Source organism: Callithrix jacchus, chromosome 18, assembly GCF_049354715.1.
Source record: "Callithrix jacchus isolate 240 chromosome 18, calJac240_pri, whole genome shotgun sequence".
Lineage (NCBI taxonomy): Eukaryota > Metazoa > Chordata > Mammalia > Primates > Cebidae > Callithrix > Callithrix jacchus.
The window spans coordinates 14,973,917-14,997,608 of record NC_133519.1 but is presented as its reverse complement, the minus strand read 5'-3'; the positions used below and the strand labels follow the sequence as shown (position 1 = coordinate 14,997,608).

The 23,692-nt window shown below is 51.8% G+C and overlaps 2 protein-coding genes and 1 long non-coding RNA gene across 7 annotated transcripts in view; 2 read left to right on the top strand and 1 right to left on the bottom strand.

Annotated features, from left to right (window-relative positions):
• ADAR (adenosine deaminase RNA specific) overlaps window positions 1-5,097 on the top strand; it is a 50,326-nt gene extending 45,229 nt beyond the window's left edge. For all 5 annotated transcript variants that reach the window (XM_035279823.3, XM_078355798.1, XM_078355797.1 and 2 more), the window contains exons 12-15: window positions 107-289; window positions 1,384-1,496; window positions 1,874-2,001; window positions 2,161-5,097. In XM_035279823.3, the coding sequence (XP_035135714.1) occupies window positions 107-289; window positions 1,384-1,496; window positions 1,874-2,001; window positions 2,161-2,398 (662 nt within the window). In that variant the 3' untranslated portion in view covers window positions 2,399-5,097. The remainder of the gene's footprint in view (window positions 1-106; window positions 290-1,383; window positions 1,497-1,873; window positions 2,002-2,160) is intronic.
• Window positions 5,098-6,930: 1,833 nt separating this feature from the next.
• Window positions 6,931-19,012, bottom strand: CHRNB2 (cholinergic receptor nicotinic beta 2 subunit). The gene is made up of 6 exons (XM_002760042.6): window positions 18,697-19,012; window positions 17,236-17,381; window positions 17,008-17,052; window positions 16,159-16,268; window positions 14,361-15,333; window positions 6,931-11,142 (listed from the first exon to the last, which is right to left on the bottom strand). The coding sequence occupies exons 1-6, from the start codon at window positions 18,758-18,760 to the stop codon at window positions 10,972-10,974; spliced, it is 1,509 nt and encodes a 502-aa protein (XP_002760088.1). The 5' UTR covers window positions 18,761-19,012; the 3' UTR covers window positions 6,931-10,971.
• LOC128930076 (uncharacterized) lies at window positions 18,624-22,958 on the top strand. Its single transcript, XR_008477645.2, has 3 exons — window positions 18,624-19,010; window positions 20,940-21,491; window positions 22,020-22,958. It is a non-coding gene; the product is annotated as an uncharacterized LOC128930076 (long non-coding RNA).
• Window positions 22,959-23,692: the final 734 nt, after the last annotated feature.

Below are 23,692 nucleotides of genomic sequence, written 5' to 3'. Positions count from 1 at the left end.
ATGAATGAATGTAGCCGGTGGCCCAACCTTAAGGAATATAAAAACCATACCAAGGAGTGGTCTGGTCCAGCGGCCCCTGTGGGTCTGACGCAAGTCTCTCACACAGGAGAAGGCACAATCCCTGTGGAATCCAGTGACATTGTGCCTACGTGGGACGGCATTCGGCTTGGAGAGAGGCTCCGTACCATGTCCTGTAGTGACAAAATCCTACGCTGGAATGTGCTAGGCCTGCAAGGGGCATTGTTGACCCACTTCCTGCAGCCCATTTATCTCAAATCTGTCACATTGGGTAAGGGGCCTGCCTTGGGATCTGGAACTGGTCTGTCCTGCTTGTTCCCAAATCCCAGCAAACTGCATGCTTTGTTGCCAGGTGTTATGTCTCCCCTATGCAAGTGAGCTTGATTCACTCCTCAGTAATAGATTGTCCAGTCTGCTGTGGTAGGAAGATGGGTTTAGGCAGCAAGCCTCCGTAAAGACCAGCCAGGCCAGCCTTTTTAAGATGAGCAGGATCAGGGCATGGTGGGCTCACACCTGTAATCCCAGCAATTTCAGAGTCGGAGGTGGGCAGATCACTTGAGACCAGGAGTTCGAAACCAGCCTGGCCAACAAGGTGAAACCCCATCTCTGTCAAAAATACAAAAATTAGCCTGGTGTGGTAGGTATAGTCCCAGCTGTTTGGGAGGCTGAGGGATGTGAATCACTTGAACCTGGGAGACAGAGGTTGCAGTGAGCTGAGATCATGCCAGTGCAGTCCAGCCTGGGCAACAGAGTGAGACTCTGTCTCCAAAAAAAGGGGAAAAAAAAAGAAACACAGCAGGGTGAGGTGCAGTAGCTCATTCCTATAATCCCAGCACTTTGGGAGGCCAGGCGAGAGGATTGCTTAAGCTCAGGAGTTTGAGACCAGCTTGAGTGACATAGACACGCCCATCTCTTAAAAAAAATTAAAAAATTAGCTGGGCATGGTGGCACACGCCTATTGTCCCAGCTACTTAGCTGCTTAGGCAGTTGAAATGAGACGATTGCTTGAGCGCAGGAAGTTGAGGCTTCAGTGAGCTGTGATCATGCCACTGCCCTCCAGCATGGGAGACCGAGCGAGACCCTGTCTTAAAAAAAAAAAAAAAACACAGCAGCTTAAAACTGCAGCGTCTTTGTTTCCTTGCTCTCCACAGTCTTTGGCCTTACCCGGAACCTCGTATATTTTGCTTAAATATCTGATGACCCCACGTAGATCCTGGGTAGCCCCAGTCAGAATGTGCTTCCTAACAAGGCAGCTGTTGCTGGTTCTTGGTAACTGTACTTTGTACCTCCAAGATCCCCACGTGCCTCTGCCTCTGAACAGCATTTGGTGCAAACACAATATACGTTTCTCTTTTTTGTACTCAGGTTACCTTTTCAGCCAAGGGCATCTGACCCGTGCTATTTGCTGTCGTATGGCAAGAGACGGGAGTGCATTTGAGGATGGACTGCGACATCCCTTTATTGTCAACCACCCCAAGGTGCTATAACCCCCTCTGTTTTCCCTGACATTTTTCTCCTTTTCAAGCAGTCACGTACACAGAGCAAAAATGTACACTGTGGGCAAGGGGAACGTTGCCCGCAGAGGCCCACCACCAACATTGCTTGGTGTCCCCAGAACTTAAACTTTCTTCCTTTCGGATGCCAAGGGCTTCCCTTCTCTTAGTCTGGCATCAGTCTGAATCGAGGGTGAGTTAGTATGTCTAGAGTGTGCTCAGTCTTTGCCAAACACAACCCAAAATACAGGGGAAAGATCATGACCCTACACTTCCTCTTTCCTTTGAGTCTTGAGTCCCTGCTTCAGAATCTTATTCCTGAAAGGTTTCCATCTTTATCCCATTGCTTCTGGGATTCCTAGGTTGGCAGAGTCAGCGTATATGATTCCAAAAGGCAGTCAGGGAAGACTAAGGAGACAAGCGTCAACTGGTGTCTGGCTGATGGCTACGACCTGGAGATCCTGGACGGCACCAGAGGCACCGTGGACGGGTAAGGAGACGGGAGAGCCGTGAGAGCCAAGCCTCCGCCCTGACTTTCGAGGGTGATCACACCTTTGCAGCCTCAGAGCCTGAGCACCGCCTCCCCAGCCACTGTGAGCGCCTCACTTTACAGTTCCCAGGTGAATAATGAGTGCTTTTGTTTCTCCAGGCCACGGAATGAATTGTCCCGGGTCTCCAAAAAGAACATTTTTCTTCTGTTTAAGAAGCTCTGCTCCTTCCGTTACCGCAGGGATCTACTGAGACTCTCCTATGGTGAGGCCAAGAAAGCTGCCCGTGACTACGAGACGGCCAAGAACTACTTCAAAAAAAGCCTGAAGGATATGGGCTATGGGAACTGGATTAGCAAACCCCAGGAGGAGAAGAACTTTTATCTCTGCCCAGTATAGTATGCTCCAGTGACAGATGGATCGGGATGTGTCATGCTAGGGTGAGAGAGAGGTAGGCTGTAGCATTCCTCATCACATGGTCAGGGGATTTTTTTTCCCCTTTTTTTTTTTTCTTTTTAAGCCATAGTTGGTGATACTGAAAACTTTGGGTTTTCATTTATCCTACCTTGGGATTGCTAGGCAAGGTCTGGCCAGGCCCCCTTTTTCTTCCCCAAGTGAAGAGGCAGAGACCTAACAAGTTACCTTTTCTTTCTACCCAAAATGCGCATAGTCACTGAGCACCTGCGGTCCATTTCCTCTTAAAAGTTTTGTTTTGATTTTTGTCCATCTTTCCCTTTGTGTTTGCTACACTGACCTCTTGTGGTCTTGATTAGGTTTCAATCAACTCTGGATCATGTCAGGGACTGATATCATTTGTGGATTACAGAGATCCCAATGCTGCTTCCCCTCCTCTTCTTCTGAGATTCTTTCCTTGTGATCAGAATTTCTCCATATCCCCCTCGGAGATGAACTTACAGGATTTGGTGAAACATTTGCGAGGGGAGGAGTTTCAAACTGCAGTTACCAGTACATGCAAGTGTGGCTGGAACCTGCAGGTAATGCCCAGCCATCTTCCCATCTTGCACTTTAGCCAGCGGCAGGGCAGGCAAGGCAAGGAGGGCTGCTTCCCAGAGTGCATCCCTTCCCCCTGCAGCAGGGAAGCCTAGAACCAGCCAGACTGGGTTAAGGGAGTTGCCCAAGCAATAGCTGAGGTTTCACCCTGCAGCGTGACACAGACCACTTCCCAGGGAGCACAGGCATTCCTTAGAATATTGCCAAGCTTCCAGCTGCCTCTTCCCCTCAAGCATTCCTAGGAATTTGCCCTGCCAGTGCTGGGTGTACACCCTAACCAACTGGTAGGAAAAATCCAGGACAAATCCCAGAGGGTGTAAAATCATCTCTGCTCAGATATTCATGACTTAGCGAGAAGAAGGGCAAAAAATCATGCTGGCTCACATCACCGTTCCACCCGGCATCATCTCTCACATGACAGTGATACCAAGGGAATTTGACTAAGTCCTATGTAAATTAGGAGTGTTTAAAAGAATGCCATAGATGTTGATTCTTAAGTGCTACAGATAACCTATAATTGCGCAGATTTAAAATTCAAGCATACTTTTCCATTTATCGAAGTCCTTTCCGTTTTCCAGATGGTTTCAGAAGTAGGTTCGTGAGCAGGGCGCAGACCTGATCTTTATAGGGCTGACATGGAAAGCAGTCGTTGGTGAAAGGGCAGGTTGTCTTCAAACTCTGTGAGGTGGAATCCTTTGTCTACACCTCCACGTAACAGTGACAGTGACTCTTGACTTGTGTGGTCAGAGCCGTTGGCCTCTCTGTGGAGTCTGGTTCTCCGGCTCCTGTGCATTCTTTGAATAGTCACTTGTAAAAACTGTCAATGCTTGAAGCTAGTTCCTCTACCCATGTTGGAGAGACTTTGTGGGCTTTTAGTGTTGGTCATGACTCCAAGAGCAGAGTGGGGAAGAGCTCAAGCATAGACTTGGGTGCCATGATGATGGCTGTGTGGCAGTTCTGATTCTGCGTTTACATGTCCCTTGGTAACAGTCAGCTAGACACACTCAGGAGGACCACCAAGGCTCTGCCACGTCCAGGACCTGAGCCTGCCTCTCCCCTTAGACGACAGAGCTTCATCTGGGAACGTGCTGAGCCAGCGCCCTCAGTTGATTTCCCTTCACTGCTGACTAGGTCACCCCTGTTCAATGGTAGAGGCATTCACATCTTCGCTTTTATTCTATACCCTCTGTACTTCTGACCAAAAATAAGAAAACGCAAGTTTTAAAAATAGACTAAGGATGTCCTTGCACAACCAAAGCGTCCCAAGGAACTGGCAGGGAAATGACACTTGGCTCCTGAGGTGGAAGAGGCCTGCTCCCTAGCTCTGAGTCTGCTATGGGCACAGTAAATCAGTCTTGGCATCCACATCCAGGGCAGAGAGGTCTGTGGTTCTCAGCATTGGAGGGACTGAGTCCTCCAAATGTTTGGCCTCGGGTCCGTCTTGGGCATTAGATTCTCCAGCAGAGCTCTGGCCAGCTGCCTCTTCTTTAACTGGGAACACAGGCTCCCACAAGATCAGAACCCCCACTCACCCCCAAGATCTTATCTAGCAAGCCTGTAGTATTCCGTTTCTGTTGTAGGAAGAGAGCAAGGCATCCCTGAATTCCACGCGTCTGCTGGACGTGAGCCGTGTCTGGTCACGCACCCCCGCGCCCCCTTGCCCCTCTTGAGTCACACAGGACAGAGGAGGCAGCGCTTCCGCCCACTGTTATCTTCACTTTTTTGTCCAGTCTTTTGTTTTAAATAAGCAGCACCCCTCCCCCCTCTTTCTTTTTAATGATTTTGGTAGTTGATTTGTCTGAACTGTGGCTACTGTGCATTTCTTGAATAATCACTTGTAAAAATCGTCAATGCTTAAAGCTGTTTCCTTTACTCACGTTGAAAGGACTTCGTTGGTTTTTTGGAGTCTTGGTTGTGACTCCAAGAGCAGAGTCAGGAAGAGCCCAAGAGCATAGGCTTGGGTGCCGTGATGATGGCTGCAGTCCAGTTTATGATTCCGCTTTTACGTGTCCCTTGCTAATAACAACCCCCAATATACATTCCTCATAAATAAAAAAAAAAAAAAGAATCTGAATTCTTAGATGAAATTTCAAGTCCTGGTTTCTTGGGGGAGGTGAAAATGGGAACAGAGGGACCTGGCCCTGGGGTTTCTGATAACAGCATCAGTGGTAGCTGACATGAACCTGCCGGGGACGGGGCCATCCTTCAGTCTCTGGAAAGGAGCGGTTTCAAAGAACCTCCCGTGGTGGGTAAGTGTGTGTCTGGGTGGGGGTGGGGTTCATCAGGCACCTTCTGATTACTTCCCCAGCAGAGCCCACTATTAAATATCTTGTCCAACGGGACTTGCGATGCAGGATGTCAAGGCCCAGAGGAGAAAAACATCCCTTGAGACGGGGTTAGCAATTACGTGCACGATGCCAGCTCTCCTTCAGGGGCGTTTTTCTAGCTCCCGCAAACCCCACTACCCGCAGCTGTTTAGCTTCCAGGAATATGCATACTTGGAGTAAAGTTGCAGCCGGGACCAGGACAGGCTGGGCTGCAGTCAGGAGATGCACCATTTTCGTTTTACATTGTAGGTGACATCCAAAACATCTCTCCTTGAATTTGAAAGAGAATGTACCTTTTTCACGTTGAAACTTACTTCAGAATTTCTAGAGGACTCATCCTAGACCTTTAAAAAATATCATACCAGAGGACCTAAAGCACTTAACACTGGGGCTAAGTCCCAATGAAACCTGCCTCATCCATTACACAGAAGGAACAACTGAGGCTAGAAGGGCCAGTGACACGTGGGCATATTTCTTAGGGACCAGAACACCACAGCTGTCATTCATCATGTGCTGAAATACATTGCTGGGTGAGCTGAACAGCTTTCGTTTCTTGTTGTTTTTGTTTTTTCGAGACCAAGTCCCACTCTTGTCGCCCAGGCTGGAGTGCAGTGGTGCGATCTTGGCTCACTGCAACCTCTGCCTCCCAGGTTCAAGCGATTCTCCTGCCTCAGCCTCCCAAATAGCTGGGATTACAGATGCCCGCCACCACGCCCAGCCAATATTCTATGCACCACGTTGGCCAGGCGGATCTCGTACTTCTGACCTCAGGTGATCTACCTGTCTCAGCCTCCCATGGTGCCGGGATTACAGGCGTGAGCCACAGTACCGGCCAACAGTTATAAATGGAAAGACAATGAAGGCTGTTGTCTCTGCCTGCTGTGATGTAGCAGGACTCTCAAGTGCCTCTGTCCTCTCTGTTCTCAGACAGCTCCTGGTTCCAGATGGAGGGAAATGTGGTGCCAGGTCTTTTAGAAAGTGGACGGTTTCCTTAAAGCCTGAGGCGAGTGCCCAGCCACCTTGTCTCCAAAGGGAACAATGCTGTCCTCCCACAACTCTCCCTAAGTGGGCTGAGGAGTAGGGCCGCCCTGTGGGAGCACAAGAGAGATTTTTTTCTTCAGCTCATTTCAGTTGCTGTCCACCTGCATTTCATTTAGGAGGCTCACAATTTAATCCTGTTTCCAGGATGTGAGCCCCGGTCTGCACATCTGGCCTTATGCAAACTGCAGCCTTGACTTCCCAGAGCACAGGGGCTATGAGAGGACACCCCAGCAATCCCCGCCTCCAGGAGACTGGTCCTCACCTCTGCCCTGTCCTTTACAAACGACTCCCCAGAGGCCATTTGTGGACGCTGCCTGCTCCAGGCCCAGTCACTTGGCCATTTCTTTTCCATCTGATGAGTGGATTTGTAAAGCAGCAAGTCACAGTAACTCAACGGACTTGTCACCACTCACCTTTTCTTTGGATTCTTGTAATGTCTTTAACCTCTCCCAAATCCGGCTTCTCCAGCCTTCTCCCTTTTCCTGTATTTGCCAACACTGGCCCATGAGGGCTCTTCCCCAGCCCCCGAATATAACAGAGTGACAAGACAACTTTGGAAACAACTTTCTTTACGAGAATCTTGAGTTCCTAATGAGTGCAACCTGGAGTGGACTAGACCAGTGCAAATACTCCAGGAGTGCAGAAAGGGGAGGCCAGGGGCAGTGTGGGGAAGGCGAGGGCACCGAGGGTGGCTGGGGGAGTGTCTAATGATTCCTAGACCTACAGTCCCTTAGGAACCACATGGCTATCACACTGACTGCCTGGACCTGTTGGGATGAAGACTAAAAGGTGGCTGTTTGTTCTCTGTCTAGTCCAGGTCGGTGGGTGGGAGTCTGGCCAGCACTGGTTGGGCTGGGAGGGATGCTACAACAGTCGCCTGACTGTGCCTGGAAACAGGGACAGCGGGAACCGGGTCTACTCTGGCTTGGGGAGTGATTCAGAGAAGGCCCTGAATGCCCCTCACTTTCCTCCCAAGGAGCTCTTCTGCCTGCCTCAGCAGCTACAGCAAGAGTGTGGACTTTGGGGTTCAGGCGCCCAGCACTACTCACTAGCTGTCATTTGGTCTCTCTCAGCTGCAATTCTGTTGTGTAAATGGAGCCCCCTTCCCCTAGGATTATCGTGAGGAATAAAGAGTGCATGCTGAGGACCTGGCACAGGGCAGACCGTTAGTAACAGAAGCTAATACTGGGATACAAACAGCCCAAGGCCACCCCATCACCCAAAGAGCCCTCCCTGTTTCCTCTTCCGCCGTTTTCAGGACCATTAGGAGGAAACGGGCTTGCCCTTCCTCCGCCATAGCCTTCCTAAGCAGAACACACCACCTGGGGCTTCTGTGTCTTGTTTGCTTTTGAATTTTCAATAACTTGGTACCAGCTGTTCTAGTATTTCTACCTCGCTGCCAGGAAGCTGCCTTCCTCCCTCTGCAACACCGCCTGTCAAAAGCAGAGCGCCTATGCGTGCCTTCTTTTCAGACAAAAATAGTTCTCGGATCACCTGCGGCCTTGCCGTCTGTGATGGAGATAACCCCATCGTTTCCTCACTTCCCACTCCCAGACCCTTGCTGCATGCAGGTTTCCATCCAGTCTCTCCGCCTCCTCCTCCAGATCTGGAGCTTCCTCCAGTCCTTGCTCAATACTGGGCACCCGATTCTCTGCAGATAAAGCCCCACCACGGAAAGGAGGCATGGAGCTTCCCTGATATCGAGAGGACACAGGACACACTCTCTTCCCAAGAGTGGAAGAGACTGGTTCCCCCAAAGCACTTGAGGGTTCACACTGTCTCAACACATGGTAACACCTTGCCTGGGCAGTGGAGCCCCCTTTCCTTCACCTCTGCCCTCACCTCTTACTGTGATGGTCCCCACAGGGCTGCATACAGAGATGGAAGGTATGACACTGCCCAGGTAACCCTTCCGTACACACTGACCCCTTTCTTACTGAAGACCTAGCTAGCTCTGTCATCTTCATTGTGTGGATGCAGGACAGCCGGTTCCTAAAAGAGTTCAAACAGCAGACAACCTCCCGGCCTCAGTCTCCTTGTATGTTAACCGGGTCATGGAGAGGAGCTGGACAAGCTGCTCTCTGCCATCCCCTCTAGCACCATTTGGTGACTTAACTTGGACAACAGCCACGTATGGGAAATATTAAAAGCAAGTACAGACAGAGCAGCAGCTGCCGGGGCCTCCGGGTAGCCCAGGCCCTGGGAGAGCCTCGAGGGAGGGCCTCAGGCCGACATCCTCCCCTTCAGAGGGAGGCTCCTTTCCTGTTGCTGTTTCTGGTTCCAAGACGCTTTCTCCAGGACCATGGGTTTGAGGAGGGTTCCGGCATAATACAGGCAACCCCCAATCTGCTCTAGAAGAGGGGAAGTTTCCATGGTGCAGACACTCTCCCTGCTACCAAGAAAAGATGCCCGTGAGCCCGTCCTGGCAGAAGGGGAAATGCGCTGAGGCCTGTCTCCTGCAGCTGCTGGCTTCCTGTCGCAATGACGCCCTTCCACAGCCAGTAATTGACTAGAGCCCGGGGTCCCTGAGCACATAGGGAGGCTCTGTGTCAGGAGGCGCTGACCCAGAACGGGGGTAGGGCCAGGGTAAGGATTCAGCCCAGGAATGGAATGAAACTGCTGAGGGGGGCTCCAGAGAGAAGCCTGCCCACCCACTGGATTCCCTCGGCCGTTCCCTGTAATGTTCCTCTCAGCTCCCCCAGTCCTTCCTGATAAGGGAGACTCGGTTTCCTCAGGGAAGAGAGAGGGGAGGAGAGGGCCTGGAAGGGAGGCCGGCATGACAGTCAGGCGACCCCATTCTCACCAGCTTCAGTTGCCTCTCAGACTCAGCATTCGTGAAGCATCTACTGTGTGCCAGGTATAGCGCTGGGCTTTTCACAAGCACTGCCTTGTCCTCACGGCAACTTCACGAAGAGGGCATTACCACCCACGTTTTACAGGCAAGGAAGCTCAGCAAGGTGAAGGGACTTGCTCAAGCTGGCTCACATGCGTTACTAGCAGAGCCGGGACTTGAACCCAGACTCTGGGGTCCCTGTCTTGTGCTCTATGCCTGTGCTGTCTCCTCCACCTCTGCCATGCCTAGAGGAGCAGGAGTCCCAGCTGGGATCTAGGGACAAAATGGCTTGTGTCAGGTCAGGCCCCTCAGGGGCCCTTGGCAGGCTGACCCCTCTGTAACTCACCATCTGCTGGCCCAGCATTGAGCCCAGGCTGGGACCACAAGCAAACAGGAGATCCCTTAAGAGGTCTGTTCCCTGGGCTATCTGGTCAAGTGGCCTCCAGCTGGCCTCTGGGAGCAGAGTCAGGGTACAGCTTCCAGGGACACATGGGACAGGAAGCTGAGGCTGTGCTTTCTGAGGAGTCACTGGCAGCAGCAGCCCTGTCCTTTCCAGGTTCTGCTTCAAAGCGGCTCAGGTTTGGTTGGGAGGGGGAAGAGGAAGAGTGACAGCCAGAGGATGGAGCCACGGACAGGACAGGGTGGAGTGGCCCAGATGTAGCAGAGTTCCAGCCGTTCGGCTCACCTCTGCTGCAGTCAAAGACTGGGTCGGCCTAAAGCTAACATCCTTTGTTCATTCCTTCAAGTCACCAGTCAGTTCAAAGTGGGGAAAAAACAGAGCACTCGACAGATGGATCTCAGGGCAGGGAGGAAGGGCCAGAGACCTGCCTGGGCTTGTCTCTCCGTGTGGGTCTGTTTCTTCATCTGCAACATGGCTCATGTTGGAACCCGTGGCTGTACAAAGTTCTTCCAGTTCCAAAAGCCCATGAACTTGCACGTCACACAGAGTTCAAGTATTCGGACCTGAGACTCCAAGCAGCTCCCTCAAAGATTCAGAACTCAGGAGCTCCCCTAATACTCAGGCTTACCCAACACACCTTGAGCCCGAGAAGAAAGGAAGGAGAGGAAAGTCTAGAAGGTGCAGAATTCTTCAGTGGGTAAAGAGGATCTGGGGAAGGTCTCGGGACCCCTTAGAAGCAAGGGGCTGTGGGATTGAGCTGGAAGCCTCCCCCAGGGGTCTGTGACCGCGGGGCCAGGCTAAACCCACTGGGCAGGAACTGCTGACCTCTGTGGGGCCCACCCAGTCCAGCTGCTGTCCACTCAAATAGCGGTAGGTGTCAGGTCACATGGGGCCTCTCTCCTCTTCCCCTCCCTTCTGAGCTACCATTGTGTCAGGCCAGCCTGGTGCGGTCTGAGTGCCTGCTCTTCACCCCTTGTCCTATACTGCTCTTCTCCCAAGACTTGGAGGCAGCAGACGATCCTGGCCCCTTCCTGACCGCTTGCCCATCACTCCTCAGGGTGGATGGCTCTACCATCTCTGTCTTCTGCTTCTCGGCAGGCTTGTTCCCCCGTCAACACTGTTGCCTGGGCTGGTACAAGAAGAGAGAGCAGCCAAAACAGAAAGCAGCTTGTCCAGCCTCCAGGTTGGAGCTGCTGTGTGTGGATGGAGGTGTGGGGGAGGAGGGGCTCCAGATGAAGTGGAAGGATGGATCTGTGGGGGCAGCGCCCCTCTTCCTGGTAGCTCACTCGTCCGTCCTCCACCCAATCCCACTGTGCAACAGAGCGTGGCGGGGTGAGGGAGCACGGAGACGAGGAAGGCCTCACTTGGAGCTGGGAGCTGAGTGGTCTGAGTGGAGGAAGGTGGTGCTGGTGTAGTTCTGGAAGAGAGGCTGCAGGAACATGCCAATGGTGCCAAAGACACAGACAAAGACAAAGATCCAGAGGAAGAGGCGGTCGATCACCATGGCAACATACTTCCAGTCCTCACTCACCTGGATGGAGGAGATGGAGGAGGCCCAGGTCACATGATGCAGGATGGGAGGCAAACGAGTATAAGCAGGTCCCACCGCACAGACGCACACCCCACTCCTCTCCCACAGTGATCCCAAAATGGCCTTGCTAAAGCATGGCTCTGATCTTAGCAAAAGCCTCCAGCGGCCCTCCCACTGCCTTCAGGGCCCATCCAAACTCCCAAGTCTGGAATCGAGACCCACTTGTGACAAATACGAGCCTATCTCCTCCTCCTCCCACCCCATAACGTGGCCTTACCAAACCCCAGTGTGACCTCCCAGGCCTCTGTGCCTTCGGGTTACCTCTGTGTCAGGAAATCCTGAGCTCCCTTTCTCTACCTGCTACACTCCTACACATCCTTCAAAGCCCAAATCAAACATCACCTTCTCTGAGGGCTGCCTCGACCCCCAGATCAGCATGAACCACTGTCCGCTCTGGGTTCCCTCTGCACTGTGTACACATCTCCATCACAGTATTGTTACTGTACTGCATTGTTTCCATTTGCGTGCCTGTCCCCCTACTAAGCTACAGGCTCCCAAACAACAAGGACCCTGATGCATCTTTGTAATCTCAACATCTGGCACACAGAGTGTTGAATAAATGGCTGCCTCAGCAGGCCTGGCCCCTTTTATGATCACACACTGAGCCCCATCCAACCACACCACAGTCCCGGAGGGTAAGGACCGGGTCCCAGATGTGAACACATCAGTCAAAAAGATAATCCTGTCTGTGGGTCTGAGAGCCAGTCACACGGCTTGCACAAAGGGCCAGCATCTCCTCCGAGTTGCTCCTCTCCAGCCCGAGTATGGGCCTTTATGCACATGTTTATCTGGAGCCCGGCCAGCTCAGGGGGTGGAGAGACAACCACTGAGCATGTTTATTTAGTCAGCAGCTGAAGAACCCATGCGTGAGGCAACTGTGCCTGTTATATACCTGGCACCATGTTACACACTGGGGATGCAAATGAGCAACAGACATGCATCCAGTGGTTTACAGTCTACCGAGGGAGGCGGAGCAAAAAGCGCAAATTTAAAAATTACACACTGGGAAACGAAGCACTATGATGAAGAGGAGGCGCTATCATTTGGAGTGTGGTCTGAGAAAGCCTTTTTAAGGAGGTGATATTTAAGCTAAGGTCTGATGAGGGAGAGGGAACCAGCTGCGTGAGGAAAAAGTTGAAGAAAGAAACAATCAGACAAACCCAAAAGGAGAGACATTCGGCTGACCTGGACCCTTTAGAACCGCTTATGCCATGACAGACAAGCAGAGGAACTGCTCCTGACGGAAGGAAACTAGAGACACGACAACTAAATGTAATTCGAGATCCTGGATCAGGACGCGGGTCGGGGGTGGTGCTACAAAGGACATCATTGGGACAATTGGAAAAATTCAAATGTGGAATGTATATGAGATAAAAGATATTGACACTAAACTTTCAGAAGTCAATCACCGAACCTGGGTTATGCAAGAGAGTGTCCCTGTTCTTAGGAGAGACACACTGAATTATTTGGGATGAAGAGTCACAGTATCTACAACTTATTCTCAAATAGTAGAGTGCAAGTTAATAATAGTAATAATTTTTGAAAAGAAGAAAAGCAGGGCATCCCAAGCAGAGGGACCCATACGTGCAAAGGTCCTGAGGCCACAAAAGAGCTTGGCTTGCTTAAGACAAGATAAGCCAGTGACCTGAGCAAGGAGGGAAAGGCATGAGCTGAGAAGGAGATGGTGTCTATTTGGATGCAGGAGCATAGGAGCTGAGTCAGGGAGACTATTAAGAGACTCTTCCGTCCTAGACCAGGCAAGAGCAGATGATGTCCTAGAACCAGGGTCAGCATCAAGATGCTGAAAAAGGATGAAGCTGAGGTTATGACAGGACAGGACTTCTGATGACTTGGACAGAGAAGGAGGTGAGAAAGCACAGGGGTCCAGGACCACTTCAGGTTTTCAGTGTGAACCACTGAGTGAAGAGTGATGTCCTGTACTAAAAGCTGGTAGAGGAGCAAGTTGGTGGTGAGGATGTAGACCAAGCACTCGGTTTTGAACATGTTGAGTTTGAGGTGCCTGTGAAGCATCCAAGTAGGTCACCGCATCCTCAGCACCCAGCTCAGTAAATGCACAATACATGCGTGACTGCAGCAGGAGAGGTGGAGGCGGTAACGGCAGCCTGCTGAGTCCCTGCATCTCCCACTTGGCCTCAGCTGGCTCTAAGATTCCTGCCCCATCTCCTCCAGTGTTTGCCCACCTCTTCTTCCATCCAGACTGTATGATGCTCCCTGGCCCAAGCTTCAGCTTCAACTGATCTGCTGTCCAGGGAAACAGATCTCTGAAGACAACACCACAGTGCCCTTCCTCATCCCCCAGCCGGAATGGCAGCTATCCCAGAGGAAACCTGGCCAGTCACCATGGCAACAGCTGAGCCTCAGCCTGGAACCAGCCAGGTAGCCAGAAACTGACCACAGGGTGGGGCCAGCCCCCACCCAAAGTAGGGGGAATGTCAGCCTATCATAGCTCCCCCCAACTCTTGGCTCAGTCTCAAGGAAGCTCTCTGGGAACCCTGTAGAAGAAGCCAAAATCCAGGTGTGCAGAAAGCCTGGGGCAGGGGCCAAAGAGCCCTCTCCTGCACCCACCCTATCTCCATAAATATTTCAGAAAGCCATCCCCTGGGACACAGAAGAGCAGGGATATTGATTTGGGACTTCAACCTTTCTGCCACAAGCAGGCTCCTGGACTCCCTAACCCCGCCACCAACACCACCCCTCCCCCAACACATACACACTTCTACTGTCCTCAGTTTTGCCCCCTCCTGTCCGTGGGGTGCAACCTCCACTTGTGCTAAGAATTGCAGGTTAACAACGTGGATGTGGGCATGCAAGCAGCAGGGAGGGACTCTCGGGGTCACGGCCACAGGCTGGCTGCCAACCCTAAAGGGCCTCCTCGTGTTTCAGGCCTCCCTGCCCGTATAAGGATGCCCCAGCTCAGGCATTTTGCCCTGGATGCCAGCCCTCAGGGAGCCGCAAGGTCATCCTCTGCCGACTACAATTTAGGCCGCGCCCAGGCCCGCAACAGAGGTCTGACTCACATTTCCCTCTCCTGCACTCCTTCTAGCTCTGCAAGGCTACGGAATGCGGCTGCTTTCCAGATACCCGGGCTCTGGCAGACCAGGTATCTCACGCCCAGGGGCCCAGCCCGCGGCACTCACGCTCTGGTCGTTGTCCTCGCTCCGCATGTGGTCCGCGATGAAGCGCACGCCGTCCACCGCCTCCTGGAGGCCACAGCCACACGGCCCTCCGGAGCGCCCCGGGCCCGACCCTGGTGCAGGCTCAGCCCCGAAGGCCCCGGCCAAGCCCTGCACCGACGCGCGGTTGACGAAGCACGTGCAGGAGTCGGCCCCAGGGGCTTCGCGGAAGAAGAGGGCTCCGGCGCCCTCGCGCTCACGCTGGCGTCGCCGCAGGCGCAGGCGCTGGCGGGCGCAATGGTGGCGCGGCTGCTGCATGAAGAGCAGTGTGGGCAGCTTCTCCAGGAAGACGACCTTCACCCAAGGTGCCATGGTGTGCGTGGTGGGCGAGCGGTGGTGCACGTTGAGCACACACACGCTGGTGACGATGGAGAAGGTGACAAGCACCATGGTGAACATGAGGTACTTGCCTACGAGCGGCACGTCGAGGGAGGTGGGCGGCACGATCTTGGAGATAAGCAGCAGGAAGACGGTGAGCGCCAGCAGCACGGAGATGCACAGCGTCATCTTCTCGCCGCAGTCGGACGGCAGGTAGAAGACGAGGATGGCCAGCGAGGTGATGAGCACGCAGGGGATGATGAGGTTGATGGTGTAGAAAAGCGGCTTGCGGCGAATGATGAAGTCATACGTGATGTCCACGTACGTGGAGTCGTCGGGGTTTTCGTTGCGCCGGCCCGGCAGCGCCACGATGTCCCATTCACCACTAGGTGTGAAGTCGTCCAGGCTGGCCACATCACTCTTGAGCACGAGGTCGATCTCCGTGCGATCATAGGTCCACGAACGGAACTTCATGGTGCAGTTCTGCTGGTCAAATGGGAAGTGCTTTACTTCAATCTTGCATGCGCTCTTGTAGATGGCAGGCGGCAGCCAGAAGATGCTGCCGTCATAGGAGACCACAGCATTGGAATAGAAGGACACCTCGTACATGCCGTCGGCACTGCCAAGGGATGGGCACAGTCAGTCCTGGTCTAAGCGTTCCTTCCTCCACACCCATCAACCCAGTTCCTAGTGAGAGGAGAGCAAAACCAAAGGGAGACATGGGGAGGGGAAACCCAGGTCTGAGAGTAACCATCCGGAAGTACAGAGAGGGGGAGCAGGAATTGAGCAAGAAGGGGATATGCAGGAGGAGGGAGTTGGTGGCCAGAAGAAGCGTCCTGGTCAGAAGGCCCATGTAATCACTCACAGGTAGTAGGGGGTGGTAGGTGGAGGGAGGCGACACATCTGCTACTTGTCACACATTGTATAAGCTGGTTGATCTCATGAGGGTAGAGAAATTGGGAGAGACAGGGAGGGCAGAGTGAGGAGCCCCAAGCAATGGAAGGGGACAGGGCATGGTCCTATCAGTTGAGGATGATGACTTTGTACCTTAGAGATGAGATGGACTATTGCAGGAGGCAGGATAGAACCTGGAGGAGAAACTGGGACCTTAAAGTTTTTTGGTCCTTTCCAGGCTTCCAGGAATGTTCCTGAATCAGTGGAGGCGCTGGGGGCTGTCAATACTTGTCTGTATCCCCACCACATTACCAAGTACATACTGGGAGTCCTAACTGGCTGGGAGTGGGCTGGTCACGGCCCAAGTCACCTTGGCTGTCCACACAGCACCCCACTGGTCTGCGTCTGTCTGTCTAGGTAGTGACCGCTTATCTGTCTATTATAAGTCCCTTCCCTCCCACAGCATAAGTGAATTTCTCTTATTTTCCCCATAACCCCTTCCCTCCCTGAACCCTCCAGTGGTCTTCCCCAACCTTCCTATTACTCCTACTTGTTGTACAGGACCACATCTGGGAGCCAGATGTGTTTGGAAGGGAGCCGAACTTTCTTCATATTGTCAAACTCCTCAGGCTTCCAGGTGAGGCGATAATCTTCCCACTCCTAGGAAATGAGAGAGGGAGGCAGTACCAATTTCTGCCCTGGGAGGGGCTCAAGGTTAAGGAAACTGACAGGAGGGGGTCCATATGGCTTGAGGGATCTTTTAAAAGCCAGGCTTTTCCCACAGTGACTTTTCTGCCCATCAAGTGTGGCTCATACGGTACTTTCTCCTTCAATATGCACAGCTAGGCCAAGGTACTGTATAAGAATTTACATTTACAGGGCCGGGCGTGGTGGCTCACGCCTGTAATCCCAGCACTTTGGGAGGCCGAGGCGGGTGGATCACAAGGTCAAGAGATTGAGACCATCCAGGGCAACATGGTGAAATCCCATCTCTACTAAAAATACAAAAAATTAGCTGGGCGTGGTGGCGCGTGCCTGTAATCCCAGCTACTCAGGAGGCTGAGGCAGGAGAATTGCCTGAGCCCAGGAGGCGGAGGTTGCGGTGAGCCGAGATTGCGCCATTGCACTCCAGCCTGGGTAACAAGAGTGAAACTCCGTCTAAAAAATAAAAATAAAAAAGAATTTACATTTACATTTAAAAATGAGAAAAGGAATCTTGGAGAGTTTAACATGTTTAAGGTCACACAGCTGGTGATTGCCAAGATTCAAATCCAATTATTTAGGACTCCAAACTCTATACCTTTCTGCCTCCTTTGAGGAAATTAAGAAAAAAAGCACATGGGGAAAAAGGAGGAAAGAGAAGGCAGGGATGTGGGTGGAAGAGAGCACTTATGCTTACCTGGGTCAGCCAGACATTGGTGGTCATGATCTGCTCCCGCTCATGCTGCAGGGAGGAAGAGAGGCTGCCGAGAAAGCCCCTCAGCCTGTGGGCTCACTGCCACCACCCAGGGTCCCTCTCACACCTCCCCAAGCTTGGAAACACCAGAGGAGGAAGCACACAAATGTTAACACATGTTGTCGGGGATGACTTCAGTAGCTGGGCAAAGAGTCTGGCACCCCCACTCACCACACTGATGAGCTGGGCCAGTGACACCATGAGCTGTACTGTCACCAGCTCAGAGCCATTGGTGGCTGGGCGGATAAGCTTGTTGTAGCGGGAAGGATCAAGGAGATGCTCCACCAGCCGCTCCTCTGTGTCGGTACCCCACACCCCTGGGCAGGAAGAAAGTAAGTAGGCAAGGAGGGCCCATCCAGCATCCCACCCTCCCCAGGCAAGTGGGACAATCCAGGCCCAACCAGTATCCTTCCCTACATCCCTAAGGATACTGCAAAATGCTTAGATTCACCTCAGGAAGGCCCCAGATTAACATCTTCATAGAAAAGCCCCTCTCTGAAACCACTGACCAAGGAGTCCATAGAGTCCCACAGACTAAGAACCTGCTCTGCAAGGATTCGTGGAGACCTGCTCTTCTCCCAGGGTCTCAGAGGGTAGTTTGACATTTCTGCTTCCATGGCTTCCCCAGAAAATACCTATGACTCAAGGGAGGTTTGGCAGGGCGGTGAAGGGGGACAGTTATTTGTGTCCCGCCACACATACCCTTTCTTCTACTGATTGAGGAGAAAGGGTGTGTATGGTGGGACACAACTGTTCCCGTTCACCATTTATGTGTGCAAATGACATTATGTGCCTCACATAATGACACGTGACTGTGGTTACGACACCATCCTTCCCTCTCCCTAAAGGCACTGGATTGGAGTGGAATAGCTGGGCTGCCTAAGCTGTGGGTCAGGCATATATCTAGCCCCAGGTTTCACACACACAGCAGCCCACCCCCAGAGATGGCCTGTAGATGTGGAAAGCTCAATCGGTTGTGCATTCCCTTTGCACAACCCTCCACATACTCCATCCCCCTCTGCAACTCTGCAGGAACACACCCCTCCCCACCCCCTCAGAGAATTCCTTCCTAGTCATCAACCTCACAGAGCTTCTTCCCTTCCAAGCCTCCTGTCCCACCCTACAGGAGGGTTAAAAAGTCCGTTCCGTTCTCTCCCCTTCTCAGCCCCTGTAGGGTGACCAGAATCTGGAGCCCAATGTGGGGGATGGGAAACTATGGGGAGCTTAAGGAGGGGTAAGCTTTCTTACCCCAGTTACCTTTCTTGAGATAATGTTTCACAAAAAGTCAGATGGCATCTTAGCGCCCTCAGAGCCTGCCCATCTGCCAGCCCAGAAAGCCTGGGGAGATCCCCTGCCTCTTTGCTCTCGGTGCCTGCACCCTCTACCACCGCTGGCCAGGTTTCCATCTCTTGCTTGCTTCACTTACTCCTTCGGGTATGTCCTCGTCCCAGTCCAGTCTCCCAGGTGCTCTCTGCAGCCCCAGGAGCTCTCCCCAAACCCCCAGCAGACTCCCCCACCTCTAGGGAATTCCTCCTTCCACCTTCCGGCCTGGCAGGGGTGAGTCAGAACGCGGCGAGTCGTGGGCCGTTGGCTGGGGTACGAGAACCTGGCCAGTGCCGGTCTTTCCCTTACCTGAGCACAGTTGGAGGAGGCCGAAGCCGAGGAGCAGCGCCACGGGGCCGCAGCGCCGGGCCATGCCGCGGGCATAGCTCTCTGCCTCGCCTACACCGGCTGGAAAGCGCCGCGGGCAGGAGGGCCGCGTGCGGGGCGCTGTCCGTGGTGCTGAAGCCGCGCCCGCCTGGAGCTGGGCCCAGGTGGTGCCGGCGGCCGCGGCGGTTCCTGGGACTCAGAGAGCCGGCTGCGAGGAGAAAGCAGCTTCTCGTCTATCCCGGTCTGAGAAGGCGGAGGCTTTTCCGGCTGCTCTTCCAGGGAATACAACTGGGACGGTGAGGGGGAGGAGTCTGCGCCCCGGAGGCGGAAACGCTGGGTCCCAGAAAAAAAGGGGGTCCCTGGGTGGGATAGTCTTCGATTGGTTCTTCCCGGGTAGGGTGTGCGTCAGGTAGAAGGGCTATCCCTCCACAGGACAGTGGAGGAGTTCCGAAGCCCTGAAGTTGGGGCAGGACCTGGAGCGGGGTCGGAGAAGGGGCGGGAGGCCGGGGGTGGCGTGGGGGAAGAAGCAGCAGGAGTAAGACAAGTAGGTCAGGGCCTAGTTACTACTGAGGGGCCAGAGGACCAGAACGAGAGGCGGGAGACAGGAGGCGTTTCCGGGGTTGCTGCCCTCCCTTTTTCTTTTACCAAACCCAAATAATCCTGCTCCCCAGGTAGGCTGAGGATACAGCAGAGAAAATGCATTTGGGCTCTTAGCGAAAGAGATAGGGGGCTGTGGGTTTGCTGTTTTTAAGAAAGCAAACGGCTTTGGAGTCTTGGAACAGTCCCCTCGCTTGTCCCCTTCTCTATCTCCCTAAAGTCCCTAAAAGGCTAAGCTTCCTGCCCTCCCACTGAGGGTCTACCTCAGGAGGTCTAGACTTGCCTGCAAAGAAGGTAACCTTGAGGGTAAGAGTGGAAAGAAAAGCATCCTCTGTCCATTGGCCTTCCTCACCCCCTTTCTCTTGACTCAAGCCGTTGGCTTCTGTGTGACTGGGGAGATCAGGGAGCACGCATAGAGGCCTGACCAAGAGGGAAGCTAACACAAAGGAGACCAAAGATGAGAACCCTGAACTCTTAACCCTTCGTTGTCACTTTCTTTTTGTTTCTTTTTTTCTTTTTCCTGAGACGGAGTCTCACTCTGTCCTTCAGGCTGGAGTGCAGTGGTGCAATCTCGGCTCACTGCAACCTCTGCCTCCCAGGTTCAAGCGATTCTCCTGCCTCAGCCTCCCAAGTAGCTGGGACTACAGGCACCCACCACCACACCCAGCTAATTTTTTGTATTTTTAGTAGAGATGGGGTTTTACCGTGTCAGCCAGGATGGCCTTCATCTCCTGACTTTGTGATCCACCCTCCGCTCGCCTCAGCCTCCCAAAGTGCTGGGATTACAGGCATGAGCCATAGTGCCTTGCTGTTGTCACTTTCAACCAAAAGATTCCTGACTAAAGCAGACTTATCATACAGCAAGTCTCTGTCCTGTTCTGTCTCTGCCTACTTCAACCTCATCCGGGTCACTCCACCACCAGCTTCACATTCTAACTATCCTTGAACATCCTATCCATCCCATCCCCCCACACTTCAGGGACTTAAATGCATAGTTCTCTTTGACTCTTTTATAACCCATGTTCCCCCAATCACCTTCTACTTAACTGAACATTTTGCATTAATGTAAATTCCTCAAGGAAGATGCGCCTGACCAAGGACTAGATCAGTTACCTTGTTATATGCTTCCAGAACATGTCCAGTGAATAAATGAATCCACCTGAGGCAGTGGCTGCCTCTCTAGATTATGAATCAACACGGTGTCTGGCATATTATTATAAGGGCTGAACAGGTAAGGAAAAGGGCTAGTACTGGACTGACATCTTTTAATGTGTGGGGAAAATTCCTCTCTAAAATCTCAGCTAGGGGCCAGGACAGGTGACTCACGCCTGTAATCTCAGCACTTACAAACACTGAGGCCGAAGGATCACTTGAGCCCAGGAGTTTGAAACCAGCCTGGGCAACATAATAACATCAGGTGTGTACGAAAAGTTTAAAAAATTCAGGCATGAACTACTCGAGAGCTACTCGAGAGGCTGAGATGGGAGGGTCACTTAAGCCAGGGAGGTTAGGGCATGATCGCGCCATTGTACTCCAGCCTGGGCAATGAAGCAAGACCCCACTTCAAAAACTAAAAAAACAAGTAAATAAAAGCTCAGCTAAAAGCAACTTATTTACCATGTCCCCAGGTGGTGGAATTGAGGGAAGAAGCAGAAAAGCTCTAGAAGAGGACTGGAGGAGAAGCAGGATGACTACAGACCCCATGATGCACATGGAAATGAGCATGAAGCTGCAGCACTTGCTCCGAGCCATGTGCATATGAAAGCCCACAATAATCTCTTAAGAACTGAAGAAATCTTGGAACAAAGAAAAAGAGTGAAGAAAAGCATTCAGAAAAAGGGAAGAAATGTGTGTAGTCCCTCTACTTAAGGAAAGGATCGGAGGTGGGAAGATCTTCCTTCAACAATTTAGATCAACATTTGTTAGGTATATGTGGTTTGCCACATATGTTGTGGGCCATATGTGTTGAGGATGCAGTAATCAGAAAGACTGAGTCTCAGCTATTAAGGAGATCACAGTTTGGCAGCAAATATTATAGAATGTGGTGGCTGTTCTAACAGACATCAGTGCTATGGAAGCAGAGAGGAAGAAGTTAATAGTGTCTAAGAACCTAGAAGGGATGAAGATGAAAATTGAGATTTGAAACGTGAGAAAGTCATTAAGACAAGGATGACTTAAAGGTATTACAAACTCTTTATTTATTTATTTATTTATTTTTGAGATGGAGTCTTGCTCTGTCACCCAGGCTGGAGTGCAGTAGCGCAATGTTGGCTCACTGCAACCTCTGCCACCCAAGTTCAAGCAATTCTCCTGTCTGAGCCTCCCCAGTAGCTGGGACTACAGGTGCATGCCACCACGCCCAGCTATTTTTTTATTTTAATAGAGACAGGGTTTCACCATGTTGGTCAGACTGCTCTCGAACTCCTAACCTCAGGTAATCCACCTGCCTCAGCCTCCCAAAGTGCTGAGATTACAGGCGTGAGCCACCGCTCTCACTCGGGTATTACAAACTCTTAAGAGATACAGGGAGTTTTTGGTGGATGCAGAATGATTGAAGAAGGCTGTGAAAGTCTTCTCATGTGAAAATCTCTGTCATGATTGCTTGTTTATGGGATGAGACACTGGGGGGTCACTTGCTTGCTAAAAGCCTCTGGCTTTCGCCGATGTAACTGCCGGGCCTGTCTACCTTCTTTTCTCAAATCTCCCAGCTTCTGCTTCAAGTTTACTTCCAGCCTGGCAAGGAGTGAGTCTTCCAAGCACAACCACCCAGTGTCCAAGGAGTCTGGAACACCTTTCTCATCTCTACTGCATGTACTCCTCCCACACCCACCAAGAAGAAAGGAAGCCAGGAAGAGTGGACAGATCCAGAGCCACAGAGGGTGATGAACAATGTAGATGTATCAATCCTGAGGCTAAACAGTAATTGGGCAAAGTTTTGGTGAGACACTCCCATTGCCTCTGATGACAAGGAATGTTTTCTCTTGAAAGGCTTAAAATTGGCAGAATGCGGTGGCTCAAACCTATAATCCCAGCGCTTTGGGAGGCTGAGGCAGGTGGATGAATTGAGCTGAAAAGTTCAAGATCAGCCTAGGCAACATGGTGAAAGCTTGTTTCTACAAAAAATTAAAAAAAAAAAAAAATAGCCAGGTATGGTGGCATGTGCCTGTAGTTCCAGCTACTTAGGAGGCTGAGGAGGGAAGATAGCGTGAGCCCAAAAGGTGGAGGTTGCAGTGTCACTGAACTCCAGCCTGGTCAACAGAGCCAGACCCTGCCTAAAAAAAAAAGGCAGTGGGGCGGGGAAGGCTTAAAATCAATGTCATTGTCCTTTATTTAAAATGTTTTAGGCTGGGCGTAGTGGCTTACACCTGTAATCCCAGCACTTAGGGAGACCGAGGCAGGAGAATCACCTGAGGTCAGAAATTCAAGACCAGCCTGGCCAACATGACAAAACCCCATCTCTACTAAAAAATAAAAACATTAGCCAGGTGTGGTGGTGCACACCTGTAATCCCAGCTACTCTGGAGGCTAAGGCAGGGAGAACCGCTAGAACCTGGGAGGCAGAAGTTGCAGTGAGCCAAGATCGCATCGCTACACTCCCACCCTGGGCAACAGAGTGAAGCTCCATCTCAAAAAAAAAAAAAAAGATAGGTTTTACATTTTAAAATTTTATTACAAAAGTAATACATGTATTCATGAATGCCAATTGGAAAACAAGTCAGCAAAACATAGTAAGTACAACATGGATTCATACTCCTACCTCCCAGGAAAAAATCAGTGTTAGCAAATAGATTTCACATTCACACCCCTCCAAATTTATCTATGTGTACTTAGATATAACTTTCATACAGCAAAGTATATACAAGTGTATAGCTAGATAAAATCTCACAACATAAACACAGCCATATGGCCACCATTTAGATTAAAAGAAAGACAGAAACACACATAACTAACATCCAGAAGTCCCCATGATGACCCTTCCAGCAGTTATTCTCTCTTCTACAAAAGTAACACCATGGGAGGAGGGAGGAAAGGGGGTGGTGACTGCTTAAAAGTTCAGGAACCCAGCACTTTGGGGGGCCGAGGCGGATGGACCACAAGGTCAAGAGATCGAGACCATCCTGGTCAACATGGTGAAACCCCCATCTCTACTAAAATACAAAAAAATAGCTGGGCATGGTGGCGCCTGCCTGTAATCCCAGCTACTCAGGAGGCTGAGGCAGAATTGCCTGAACCCAGGAGGCGGAGGTTGCGGTGAGCCGAGATCACGCCATTGCACTCCAGCCTGGGTAATAAGAGTGAAACTCCATCTCAAAAAAAAAAAAAAAAAAAAAGTTCAGGAACTAGACAGTGGTAATGGTTATACAACTTATGAATGTGCTGA

Coding starts and splice junctions, on each gene's coding strand:
- CHRNB2 (XM_002760042.6), bottom strand. CDS start 18,760: ATGGCCCGGCGCTGCGGCCCCGTGGCGCTGCTCCTCGGCTTCGGCCTC. Junction 17,382..18,696: donor CCTCCTCCAACTGTGCTCAG/GTAAGGGAAAGA, acceptor CTTCCTGCCCAG/GGGTGTGGGGTACCGACACA. Junction 15,334..16,158: donor GATGTGGTCCTGTACAACAA/GTAGGAGTAATA, acceptor ATCCCTTGGCAG/TGCCGACGGCATGTACGAGG.